This window comes from Buteo buteo, chromosome 21 (genome assembly GCF_964188355.1).
Source record: "Buteo buteo chromosome 21, bButBut1.hap1.1, whole genome shotgun sequence".
NCBI lineage: Eukaryota > Metazoa > Chordata > Aves > Accipitriformes > Accipitridae > Buteo > Buteo buteo.
Window position 1 is genome coordinate 20,375,489 of NC_134191.1, and position 13,086 is coordinate 20,388,574.

General features: G+C 37.6%; 1 protein-coding gene across 1 annotated transcript in view; it reads left to right on the forward strand.

The window, feature by feature from the left end:
• DOCK3 (dedicator of cytokinesis 3) overlaps positions 1-13,086 on the forward strand; it is a 208,404-nt gene that overhangs the window by 135,793 nt on the left and 59,525 nt on the right. The window contains exons 15-21 of the mRNA XM_075052649.1: positions 435-597; positions 1,086-1,192; positions 1,917-2,088; positions 2,769-2,866; positions 4,838-4,921; positions 5,277-5,377; positions 6,709-6,790. Of these exons, the coding sequence (XP_074908750.1) occupies positions 435-597; positions 1,086-1,192; positions 1,917-2,088; positions 2,769-2,866; positions 4,838-4,921; positions 5,277-5,377; positions 6,709-6,790 (807 nt within the window). The remainder of the gene's footprint in view (positions 1-434; positions 598-1,085; positions 1,193-1,916; positions 2,089-2,768; positions 2,867-4,837; positions 4,922-5,276; positions 5,378-6,708; positions 6,791-13,086) is intronic.

A 13,086-nucleotide genomic window follows, 5' to 3' on the forward strand; every position in this document is an offset into this window, starting at 1 on the left:
ACTTCTGAACTGAGGTACTGAAGCAAAAATGTGATTAAATTATATTTTCAGAAAAGTCTAATATTACAAGTGATGGCCCTATTAGGTCCTTTTTTTTTTTTGACTCATCTTTATATATTTGGACTTATGTGTTTATTGTATCTATTCTCTGCTTGATAGAAAACTTAGCTTAAATAATAACGTAACTTAAATAATAACTTAAGATACCAGAATTCATCCAGTATCATAGGTCTCCTAGCTCATCCATTGACCCAAAACACAGTTTAAAGATCTCTTCAAAAAATTTCAGATTTCATTGTGTCTGAGTTTCTGCTTCTGACTCTTTATGTCTACGGAAAGATATGAATTATATAAAGGTTATCACTGTGTAATAAAATGACTCATCTGTAGTGATGTGATGTCTCTTAATCTTAAATTGTTTTCTTTTGTTGCAGGATTGCATCAGCCTGGGCTCAGGAGAGCCAAGCAGGAGTGCATACCACTCGTTTGTCCTTTACCACAATAACAGCCCTCGATGGGGGGAAATCATCAAGCTGCCCATCCCTATAGACCGGTTCCGTGGTTCTCACCTCCGTTTTGAGTTCAGGCATTGCTCCAGTGAGTGCAAAATATAACCACGAGGAATCTAAAACAGCTGAGGTCTTTCCATTGTCCATTTATATTTGGATGAGGCTGTTACTGGGTGGAAAGCAGGAAGGGGGTACTGAGCTAAAATACAGTGAAGGTGCACTGCTAGTTAGCTGGTTGCTACATTTATTAAACAGCACATTAAAAACATTGTGAAAAATCAGTGCAGGGCAAAACATTTGATAGATGTTCTCCCCTGCTGTACTTTTGCTGTGTTTTCGTGTAGAATGTTTTCTTTACAGCATGTGTATTTTTTATTTTACTATGTTCAGTATGTTTGTGTTTTTTTTGAGGCTTGTTGATCATTTGCATAGAATTAGATATAGTATGTTAAATGTTGTTATGTAACCTGCATGCTTTTTGTTAGGCATGCAGAGAAGTTATTGAATAACCTTGTGGTATATATGGCCAGAAGAATATGTACAAATATGATTCCTTATTTCTATCTCTTGCTACAGCAAAAGACAAGGGAGAAAAGAAGCTCTTTGGTTTTGCATTCACTCCATTGATGAGAGATGATGGCACTACCTTGTCGGATGATATCCATGAGCTTTATGTTTATAAGGTACCAATTCTTCTCTGCAGACTTTTTACCTACTCGTCTCTACTTCAGTTTAAATAAGTAATGGTCATTACATTATCTCCCCCCCCTCCCCATTAGAAATATGTGAGGAACAGATTAATAGTAGTTTCAAAATTTTATAAATTCAAAATCACATGACTAGGTGTGGATACAGCCTTCCATTCTAGGTACAGCCTACCTTTTCCCTTCAGATAATGATGATTTGTCATTGTTAATCCTATCCATTTTGAGTTCAATCATGCTAGTGTTTATGAGCACTCAGCAATTTTACCAGCCTATGGCATTACTCTATACCTTTCTATTATGAAATTACACTGTACTTCAAATGCATCATGTTACAACGCTACAGCTTGGCAACCCTGTAGCAAGGGGTTTTTCATGGGGCGGGGCGGTGGGGGGGTTCTTCCTGCTGATGTATCTGGGTTTATTTCTTCAGTATGATTTTTAGACAGCAGTACTAAGTTGTACAGATGGAAGATCATGATAAGTTCTAAAGAGTCAGTGGTTAGGAGACCACACTTTCTAGAGCTGGGTCTGTTTTGTGTATGTACTAGCCCCAAAGGTGGTAAGCACAGCTTTTTCTTAGAAGTGTTTTTGTGCACCTAAAAGATCAATAAAAGTACCATTAGGCAATTGCTGTCAGGGTGTTAGTATGTGGAACGAGATAAGACTAGGTACAATTCCACTTCTTGTCCTGTACCTGCAGTGTGATGAGAACAGCACATTTAACAATCACGCACTGTACCTGGGGCTGCCTTGCTGCAAAGAGGACTACAATGGCTGCCCCAACATCCCGTCCAGCCTCATTTTCCAGCGCAGCACCAAAGAGACCTTTTCAGTCTCCACACAGCTTTCTTCTACCAAACTGACCCAGAATGGTAAGTAGCTGATCCTTCAAAATTGCCCAGTGCAACAGAGATTATGAAAAAGAGAGATAAGATGGGCGTGCTTGTGCTCTGTTTATTTTACTAAAATACTCCTTTGTTATAACTTCATTACGTGTATGCTTTTTTTTACTAACCCTATTGAAACGAGCAGAAAGTGGTTTTTTGAGGAAATAAGAATATTGACAGATGGCAAAGAAATTACAGACATTACTGTAAGTGCAAGAGAAGGGCAATATGTTAAAGCAAAGTTAATTTTCATTAAATGATTGAAGAACAAAAAATTCAATCTTAGCAGTTCTACACAATCCAAAGTTTGCTTCGTTCAGCTTTTACAGGGTTACTGAGTAAATAAAAATTTTGTTACAGCAGTGTCCCTGAAGTATGGGAAGACAAAAGTGGATTGTCCACAGTGCAGTGTCAAGTCACGTAGGGAAAAATGCAGTCTTTACTCTTTTTAAAGTACTTTACCATTCCTCCATTCATTTCTTTGTTAGTAGTATTGGACTTACTCCGTGTTTTCCTTCTTGTTTTCCCTTATTTATTTTTTTTTCCAAGAAGTGTGAACTGCAACAAGAGCAGAAGTGTAAGATGTAGTGAATCTCTGGTGGGTCTGGGGTTGCCATTCTTCCCTCTGCGTATGGATTCTAGCTCTTTCTCTCACTGTTCTGCAGTGGATTTGCTTGCCCTACTGAAATGGAAAGCTTACCCAGATCGTGTGATGGACATTCTAGGAAGACTGAGACATGTCAGTGGCGAGGAAATTGTTAAGGTACTACATGAAATAACAGTCTTTGGATAGATCTGTGATAGCAAGTGAATTCAGACCTGCAGTGCACTTCTGAGTGTTCCCTCTTATTGGACTTTTCTCAGAGCGTATGAATTGGGATTTTATTTTGACGTGAAACTGAACAGGAAGATACACTCCTAAAATTAATAGATAGTTAGTCCTTGTGATCAAAATAGAGCTAATCCTTAATAAAATTCCCTCACCCACATATGCTGCGAGCATCAGGTCCTCAGCACCAATTGTTCCACTCTGCAGGCCCACTCCTGTTGAGCCGCGCTGCTTGCTGATGCAGACCCAGCCACTGGTAGTGGTGTTTTGTGCAGACTTACCCGTTCCAGTGGTATTTTCTAAAGTACATTCTCTGAAATTGCATAAGTGTAGTTGGTCATTTCTAGAGTGAAGAAAACAGACTTGACTCACAAAACTTGGCCTTCTTAAACAGCTAGTAGAATTGATCTGTATTTCTGTTTTGCAAATATGTTCCAAATGTCTGCGTAGAGGAGAAAGAAACATGAAACCTTGAAAGTTAAGGGTTGCTCAATGGCCAATGAACAATCCAGCAAACACGTTTTCCTGTCCCAGCACTGTCAAGTGGAGCTGTTGCCTAGAGCACCAATTGCTCTCTAGCGTGTCTCACCTATCAGTAATCTATCTCCTATCTGGTATTTTCATCATGTTTTGTAACCACTGTTGCTCTACATGCCAATCCAGTGTGTGACCTGAACGTTCTTAGGTCAAAGGAACTTCAAAATGCATTCGTATACTTGTGGTCTCGGCAAAAGAGAAGTGCATTCCTCTGATAATTAGGTGTGCTGAGAACTCTCCCTAGAATTTACTTCTATAAATCTAGAAGTATAAGGAGGTAATTTGTAATCGCAAGCAACCAAAGAGAAATCCCATCACTTAATTAGTAGTTTATGATTAAAGCCATTTCACTGTAACTCATTTGAATGTTGCCGTATCTTGAATGTTAATCTTCATGATAACTTTGTAACAGTAACAGAAGAGGACAATACCCCATTTATACTGGAATTCTTCAGGAATGTCACGTTTTGTACGCTTTGTTTGTAGGGCAGTAAAAGTATCTTTTTTTATATAGAGAAAAGCATAAAAAGATATGGATTAAATTATTCCAAGGGGAGAAGTAATTGATTCCCTCCCTATATCAGCTGCCATTTGGCATTGGGATATGAAGACCAGAATGCAATAACTCAGAAAAAAAGAAATTTTATCCTTTCAGACACTTCATAAATTGTTTTATTTTATTTCTTGTTTTCCACATTAGAAATTTAATGAGAATAGAGTAAAAAATCATGAGAGAATGTGCAGTTGACTTGATCTTGAGCATTCTTCTTCACAGTCATCCTTTCTGAGGACTGTGCTTTCAGGAAAGAAAATCACCCAATTGTCAGCATTCTGTAAGCTGCAGTGTTATGGATGAAAGAAAATTGGCAATATGACCCAATTAATGCTTGTTATAAAAGCTTTACTTACTGTCATATAACAAAAGTTTTCAATATTAAGCATAATTTGGAGCACCAGTTAATGTGCTTCCAAGTCTTAAATTTGATGACAAATACTATCTGATACACTCTAATCATATGGGAATGAAAGTAAGTTGGTTTGCCACTGTTTTTAGGCAGCACTTTTAGTCAGCTTACAGTGAAAGGAACACTCAGTTATATTTACAAATCCGGCATGCAGTACATGTTTCTTATTTTTTGTTTTTCTGTCATTTTTGTTTAGATATATTCCTTGTAAAGAGAAAAAATATTCTTAATAAAAACAAATGAAAATCTGTCACATCATATGGATGAATCTGAAGTGGTTTGTCCTTGGCAAGTGTTTCACAAAGATATCAACATGTATGAAATAATTAAAGCGGGGGGGGGAAATAACCTTATTTTGAATACAGTTGAATTTGAAATTCTTTGTTTATTCATGTCATTTTAGTTCCTACAAGATATTCTCGACACATTGTTTGTAGTTTTGGATGACAACACAGAAAAGTATGGTCTGTTGGTCTTTCAGTCTTTGGTAAGCTGCTGAATTGTTACTTTTCTTTATCTCATGGTTAGTGAGTTTTAAGTTTCTTGTGATCATGTTGCTAGTATTTTACTTAGATGAAATATGAAATATTCAGCTGGATCCAGCCTTAACGTTTTCTGTAATAATCTTGGGTGAGGAGGGCAGGATAGCCTCAACAGATTGGAGGACAGCAATATTTGCTATCACATGGGAGAAGCAAACAATAACATCTAATAACACAACTACTGACTGTTTAAAGAAACGCATGTATTTCATTGTTCCCTAGCTTGTTAACTTGTTGATAGAAACCTAGCAACAATGTGCAATTTCCTTTAGTATGGGTTCACTTTTTCATTTCCCACAGGTATTCATCATAAATCTGCTGCGTGATAGCAAGTATTTTCATTTTCGACCTGTGATGGACACTTACATTCAGAAGCACTTTGCAGGAGCGCTGGCTTACAAGTAGGTTTTGTTTAGCCATCACTTCAAGAGATGGTATTAGCAAGCTCTTGAATGATGTCACCATCAGAATCATAACCTTCATGTTAGCAGTGGTTTTCAAAAGTAGAACCACTCCCATGAAAGTTTTCCAGCACAGTTATAGAGAAAAGCTGCTGAATGTCACCTGTGGCTAAGAGTGAGCAGACTTTGGAATTTATCTTGCCTTTCTGAACTGGCAAATCTCACTTTCTTTTTTTATTAACTGAAGAGACACTGTCACTCAGCAACTCATTATCAGTCTATACTAATGAGCTACCAAGAGCATATACGTTTCTTGTCTTAAGGATGTTGGGATATAAGGCTTGTGTGAAAGCTTAGAGAACTAATTGTTATTTCCTCTTCCGAAGTAGACAGGTATTCACGTAAGAAGATGTTCTATTTGATTTACGGTAAATGTATAATTTCAGGAGATCAGAAACGTAATTTTCACTGTCACTTTGAAGATTCTGCCTTATTTTCTAGTACTCCTTTTTGAATTTTGCATCAGAGAGTAAGACAGATTTTTGAAAGCAGTAACAGTTATTCAGGGTGTTATTCTTCCTTTCTTTTAGACCATTTCTTCTGTATATTTGGCATATTCTGTCTTTGGCCACAATAAACTATTAAAAACAGCTTAAAATTGATTTTGATTGTTTTAAGCCATTCACATTTTAGTGTAATTAAAAAAAATATTAAAAATATTCTGTCAATGGCAGGTAAAAAGCCCTAGATACTATACAACACTAGAAAGCATAGTCATGTTCGGAGGGTAAAAAGTGTCTGCTTTGTGTTAATTATCACCTCTTTCAGACAAAACAAATGATTTTTGGTAGTCTGATGTCTGAAATAAAACATGTTTTTAATACAACTCTCTAAGTTAGTCCAAATGGTATAGTGTACTTAGGAAAATGGATGCATGTATTTTTTTGCAATCTTAGTTTCTAAAAACTTCTTACTTAGAACTTAGGTCTGGAATTTCTTACAAACAAAAAAAAAGAGTATGTTTTGGTCTTAGAACTATATTGTATGCCTTTATCAAAGTTATCTCTTTAATAACATCTTTTTGATATTCTCTTAGTGTTCCTTATAGTCTAAGTCAATTACAGAGAAGAAATGATTTTCTGGGTTTGAAACTTAAAGTACATGTATATATTATGTAAATTCAGTAGCTAGGACAGCTATAACTGACCACTGAAATGAAGTGAAATGAGACTATTTTATAGATTTCTCCCTAAACCCAAAATGTTTGTTGCCTGACTAATTTTAAAATAGTGCTGAAGGTTCCTCTTCTTTTCACTGTTTGTTACATTCAGAGAACTGATCCGATGTTTGAAGTGGTACATGGACCGTTCAGCTGAGCTTGTACGCCAAGACCACATCCAGGAAGCGATGAGGGTATGTAGTCAATGGAAGTGTTTGTGTGTCTGTTCCATCTGTGACTACAAAAGGGCCAGGGAGGCCGTAAATAAAATGAAGGGTAGTCTGGCACTGACTTCTTACTTGTTTAACCAGAATTTTTTTTGTTTGTTTTAAATATTTTACCAAAATTTTAATTTTAGGGGGGAGATTCACTCTTGTGCAGAAAAAATGGAAGAATTATGTCTCCTTAAGTCCTTTTGAAGCACTATGGAGAGCTTAAGTGGGACTTACATGGACTATATGCACTGGCTGTTTATATATGTGGTCTACACCTTGCACTTCAAGCAGTGGTTATTCTAAATGTATTAGGCACAGGTGCTGTGGATCAAAGATCTGCTTTTCATTTCTGGCTGTGACATGCTTCATTGTATTACCGGTTGAAGTTCTGGAGTATTTTAAGCAGCAGATAAATGAGCCTTTAACTGGATGGAAATTCTAACAACTGTCATTGCCCAGGACCTGAATCACAGTTCTGTGATGAGAATATGATCTCGCAGGAAGGCGCAGATTTCTAATGGTGTGTGAAAAAAAGGGAATCTTTTTGGTGCTTTTACAGAGAAATCAGAGAATAAATAAAGTATTAGTTTTACTATGTGTAGCTGTAAAACAGAAAGATAGTGTCAAGTACATAAATACAAGATTCCAAAATTGGCAAGAAGATATTTTTCTTTGAGTGAATGTCTGTCTGTACCTTCTTACTCTTGAGTAGGCTTATGTCCAAACGTTTGAGTCTGGGCACTTTCAGAACTAGTAGCAATGGCAGAGATTAGCACTTTCCCTTTCTTACTTTTTCATGTCAGTACAAACAGGTGAAGCATCTCACAGGTGAAGCGCACACATGTACATACACTACTCCTTTAATTTCTGGCAACCATTTGGGAAAGTTAAAGGTCGCTCCTTGCAAATGTATTTATGCTTGTGGCTTGGCATATGTTTCAGAATTTATTATGGCCTTTTTTTTTTTCTTGTGATATTTTTGTTCTTTCTTTTGCATCCTTTAGTCGAATTCAGTCAGTATTTTTGAGGAAGTAATTTTTATTTTTTGAGAATCCTTGTTCCATTTGAATGGTATGGCATCACCACCGTCAAGTAGCTTTCAGGATCTCCTGTTAGGATCGTATCCTGGTACTTAGAAGGGCATTATAGCAGTGTTTACTTTGTCTTTTGTAGATATTTACATACTTAAAACTTCTTTGTAATACTTTTCAACCACAGATTCATAGGGAATGGTAAAAATGGGGCAAAGGTGTTTTTCAGGAAATTATCAACTTGTCATTCTTTTTTCCATCCTTATCCTTCCTTTTTTTCTGAATTACAAAGGAACCTATTAATAACATGAGATGAGAGGAAGATCTCCAGCTGGAATGACTTCTAGAAGGTTTTCTTCCCTCTCAAACCACTCATTAGTGCTATATGCAGTGCAGCAAACAGAGATGTATAATATTGTCCGTATGTGATCTGCATTTTTTGAACCTCATAGTAGTCCTCTTCAGAAATATTAAAAATATGAATGCTGGAATGTCTTTCAGAAGCTTGGTTATTCGACATACTGTTTGTGAATAAGGTACATTCTTTCAAGGATTCCAAGGCAGCTCTTTGCCTGCTGGGAATCTCAAGTGTTGGCCTAGAAAGCAGCTGTTCCCTCCATGAGTGAGGTCAATTTGAAGACCTGACAGCCCAAGCCTTTCCAAGCACAGGAATTACAGTTACCACCAGAGTTTCTGCAGAAACAGTGCATCCTCTACAACTGACACTGCTGTCACGTCTTATTCAGACAGTTGCCTTTGCAGGTGTATCTTGGAGGCCCAAATTAAGGTCTTTATCTTCTTCCATTACAGGAGAGTGATTGATTTCCTTCTTTGTTTCCAGATTTTATTTCAGGTGTTTGGAGCAAGTTTGTACCAAAACTATTATCACTGCTAATGCGTCATTACTAGTACTATATTCTACTCTTGGGAATTTCTGTATTCTTGGATGTCTTCACTACATTCCTTGCATTAGTAGTTCTTCAACTGAGAAAACGGGGTACCTCTCTGTCCCTTTTTCCCTGAATTAGCTGTTAAACATAGTACCCTAAAGCAGGTGTTGAAGTATCTCTGCACGCTTTTTTGGCTCTTGACTGCCTGTGTACTTTCATGATGGATATGCAGATGTCTCATAGGATTCTGATTTTCCACCTTGGCATTAGCAAGCGGTGATCTAGACTATTTCTAAAATCACTTACCTCCCTCAAGACTGCTTTCAGTTCTCAGAAAACTTCTATGAAACCGGGAGGAACAATAACTGAAAGGATGTCTCTACCTGTGCTAGAACACATGGCATCATGTTCCTTTATTATGCCCTATAACAAGCTCCACGTAAGTTGCATCCAGATACAGCTGCCTGTGCCTCCCTGGAGAATTCTGTAACGAAGTGTCCATGCATGGCTCCACAGACAGTTTTACTTTCCCTACTAGTCATGGCAAAACTTATGAAGTGTCTTTAGGAGATGCTCTTTCAGCTTCAGTTATCTTCCAGTAGTAGAACCACAGGTGGGTTTTGCCTGCATTGAGTAACCCACTGAAAAAGCAAGACCTTTTCTTCCTCAGGAAGTCACATCTTCGTGTCAGTGTTCTGGAGCTGAACCACACAGAACATGCATCAGACTTTTTTTAGAGACTTTCAGGTACTGCATACTATTACTATGGGGCAGCACGGTTTCTTCAAAATAGTGAACATACTTTCTGAGCCATGCCAGCCAGGGAGCTAATGAATGAGAGATTTGGAATTACATCCTCAGCCTGCCTTTTGAGACTGGGGACTCCTCCAAATTGTTGCCCTCACCGTGAATTTAAAAAAGAAATGTCAGTCTGTTGCTTTTGAGACCAGTCTGTTTCTGGACTTATTGATTACCTCATTCAGAAATAATTACCTTATTTGGTGATTTACATTTTCTACAGTCTCACTTTTTCTAAGAATACCAGAAAACTGCTGATGTAATTCCAATTGTTTCGCCCTCGTCAGCCTGTTTGTGGGACTTGCTCCTTCTTTTATTGCTGATGCCTTGAACTTTGCCCTAGGTCTTTTCATCTGCTCTCACAAGACTCAAATTGTACCTTCACTTGAACCTTTGCACTTTTTTTCTTAAAACTGCATAGTGGATGTACTTGAAGCAAGTATGCTGTTCTCTGGAAAAAACACATTGACAGTAGCAGGAAGAAGTTTGCTAGCTGCTCTTGAGTGGTGAAGTGGATACTCAGAGACTACTGAAAATGGCTTTTTTTTGCTTCGGTTAGGACAGTGAAAGAGATTCAGAGCTTCGGAGCTAATCCTCTTTACGTACACTGTGCTTGTGATAAGGTTACCCATTCTACATACTCCTAAGGTAATCATCGGGTTTCTTGAGTTAGGAAGTTAATCTGTGCTTTTCCTTAAAGCAGCTCTATACAAGGTTGATTCATCTGTTCATACTCTGAACGTCAGGTATGGTTTGCCTTTTGTTTAAATTGAACAGACTCTTCATCTCTACAGCAGATGAGTCCAGATGTGCAGCCATACTGTCCCCACTGTCCACTGAATTTATGAATGTGCTACAGTAAAACCCTCAGATGTTGTCTGAGCATAATCCCTGAAGGCTCAAATGACACTAGTGTCTCCGAAGAATATCTTTATCCATTAGACGTGCAGAATAACCACAGAAATGTGTCCACTTTTTTACATGTGTTACCACAGAAGCTTCTAACTGATGCTGCTTTTGTCATAGTGGTCTTCTGGTTTTAATTCTCCTGGGACATTGCAACCAACCACCAGGTAATCTGTGCAAGTTGAGATGTGCTATTCCTGTATTCACAGAGTGAACACGCATATGGACAGTCACTCAGAGAAGGAAGGAAGGTTACTCATTAGTAAGTGGAAGTGAGATGTGTTACCTATGTGCACATTTCTTGCTCCCTTTTCTCATCTCTCCTGGAGTACCACTGGTAGAATTTAGGGATTGTTTGGTTGTGAGGAAATAAGGTTATGATGCTTTTTGTCCATTTAAGTTTTGCGTGTGATGTACCATGAGCCTTTAGGTTGCTGGTCGCAGGTGAGTGGTGTGTGCTCACCTATTGTGTGAACATGAATAGAGACTACGTTTTTAAGAAAACTCCTTTAATTTGATACTGATTTCCTATATCATGCCAAACATAATAAAAGGCTTGAATTTTATTTCAGTGCACTTCTGTGTCCTTAGGCACATATATGCATCATATCTGTGATTTTGTAAGTAGTAAGAGTCAAAGTTAGTCCAAGTGCTGATTTGTGCTAACAAGACTTGGTTTGTGTTTCTACCATCTCAGCCATGTGTCTGCAAGCACTCTGAACTCTTCAGTTAACTGCCTTTGTGGGTTCATTCTAGGCAACAGTTTAGGTTGTCTGTGCTAAAGATATGGAGTGTCTCTGAAAGCCTGCCATTTCACTTTCAACAGAGAATTACAGAATTTCGTACATAAATCCTCTGATTCATTGCAAAACATAATCTTCACATCAAAGTTACGAGCTTTCAGGTTTGAATTATGGTTGTCTATACCAAACCTATAAAACAGCTTGTAGGAGCACCTGACTTGCTGTATTTGGTGTTAGCAGCAGAGATGCTAACCTTAAAGAGCTGACTGTAGTGAACCAATTGCCCTTTGTCTGGAAACTATCCAGAAATAGAAAGTGTTCTTTCCTGATGAAGTTCTCTGGTGTAAGGAAGGTTCACTGGGAGGTGTTTTAGTACAGAAGTATAAATAATGTACTGCCAAATTAACAAGTTGCCAGCATTCCTGGAAAAAAAAAGGCTGTAACTATCAGTGGCATATTGAAATCTGTGATGGCTTTATGAGGAATTTCACATTCCCATTCTCAATCCTTAAAGCTGTAGCATTCTAAAGCTTACAACATAACATTGCATATTCGTGCATATAGTGTGGTGGTTCAATGAGGGGTATCTTATGGATGCGAGAATATCTGATGAGAGCAAAATTTGTATTTGAATTAACTTTCAGTTTGCAAACGGTGAAGCAAGACAAGAATACTTTCCAGCAAATACAGTGGAATATTACTAATGTTTCTGTATAGACTATGATTACTGAAGCTCCAGCCTGTTTGTTTCCTGTGCTGAATTTTGAGGATATCATCAAACTATGCATCATGTCTTCCCTTAATCCTGCTTTAATGGTGTATCATGTTAAGCATTAAGGGAAGAAGTCTAAAAGTCACTGATATTTAGTACATTTCAGTGTTGACAGTTGTGTACACCAAATGATCAAAAAGGCCTTGTTGCTATGTGGAATGTTACATTGCTATATTAGTGTCTGTGAGAACATTTGATAGATTGGTAAGCTTGTTAAAGGCTGCATAGAACAATGTATTTTTCTTCATTGACACTGCTGCCAAAGAAATGGAGTTCTGAATAATGCCATTTACAAAATTTTAGTTAAAGGCATTTAGGTTGAAAATTCAGACTTAATCCATGTCATAGAGCAAATTATCATTCCACTACAAAAAGATCCAATTTGCTAGTCCTTCAGGACTGCAGCATCTACTACACATTGTATAACGGTGTTAAATGCCATCTTCTGGGCAGGTTATTCTCCCTCTGCTGGGTGCTCTCCAAATTTCATGTGTGATGATACAAGAAAGACACTTTAACTTATCACAGCTCGAAGTAAAAAGATACTCACTACAGTACTGCTGCTTGCTACTGTTAGGGGCTGCCAGGGGGCTTCATATGCTGCTCTTGTCATCTTCTGTTTCTGCATCTGCATTTATTTCTCTTTGTACATGTAGCTGCCAGAAATAAAGGTGAACCTTGCTGTTGTGTTCATATTGAAAAGTTGTTTCTCCTTTTTCCAGGTAACCCTTCTTCTGTCCCACTGACAGTCCACTTATCTTAATCTGGCTTAGCTAACTCAAGCAATTAAAGATAAATTTTGAATGAAAACAGGAGAATAGTTTCTTCAGACGCAGTCATTGTGCCAAGTCATGAGAAAACTAGAAGTTTCTTATCTTCACCAAGATTTTCCTCAAATTATGTAACTCAGATTTGTCTGTTTGATTTAAATGCGTACTTTTTTTGTTAGTGAGACATGCTAGTAACAAAGATTATAAATTGAGAATGGGTACTTGCCTATGAGTAACTCTCCCTTAACTGAATTACCTAACTTACAAAACCTGTTTTTCTTTCTCTTTCTAAAGCTGAAGAATTTAGTTGTTATGCACTTAGAATCTTTCCTGGTTCTCTTTAAAGCTCCTTTATTTTTCTTTCT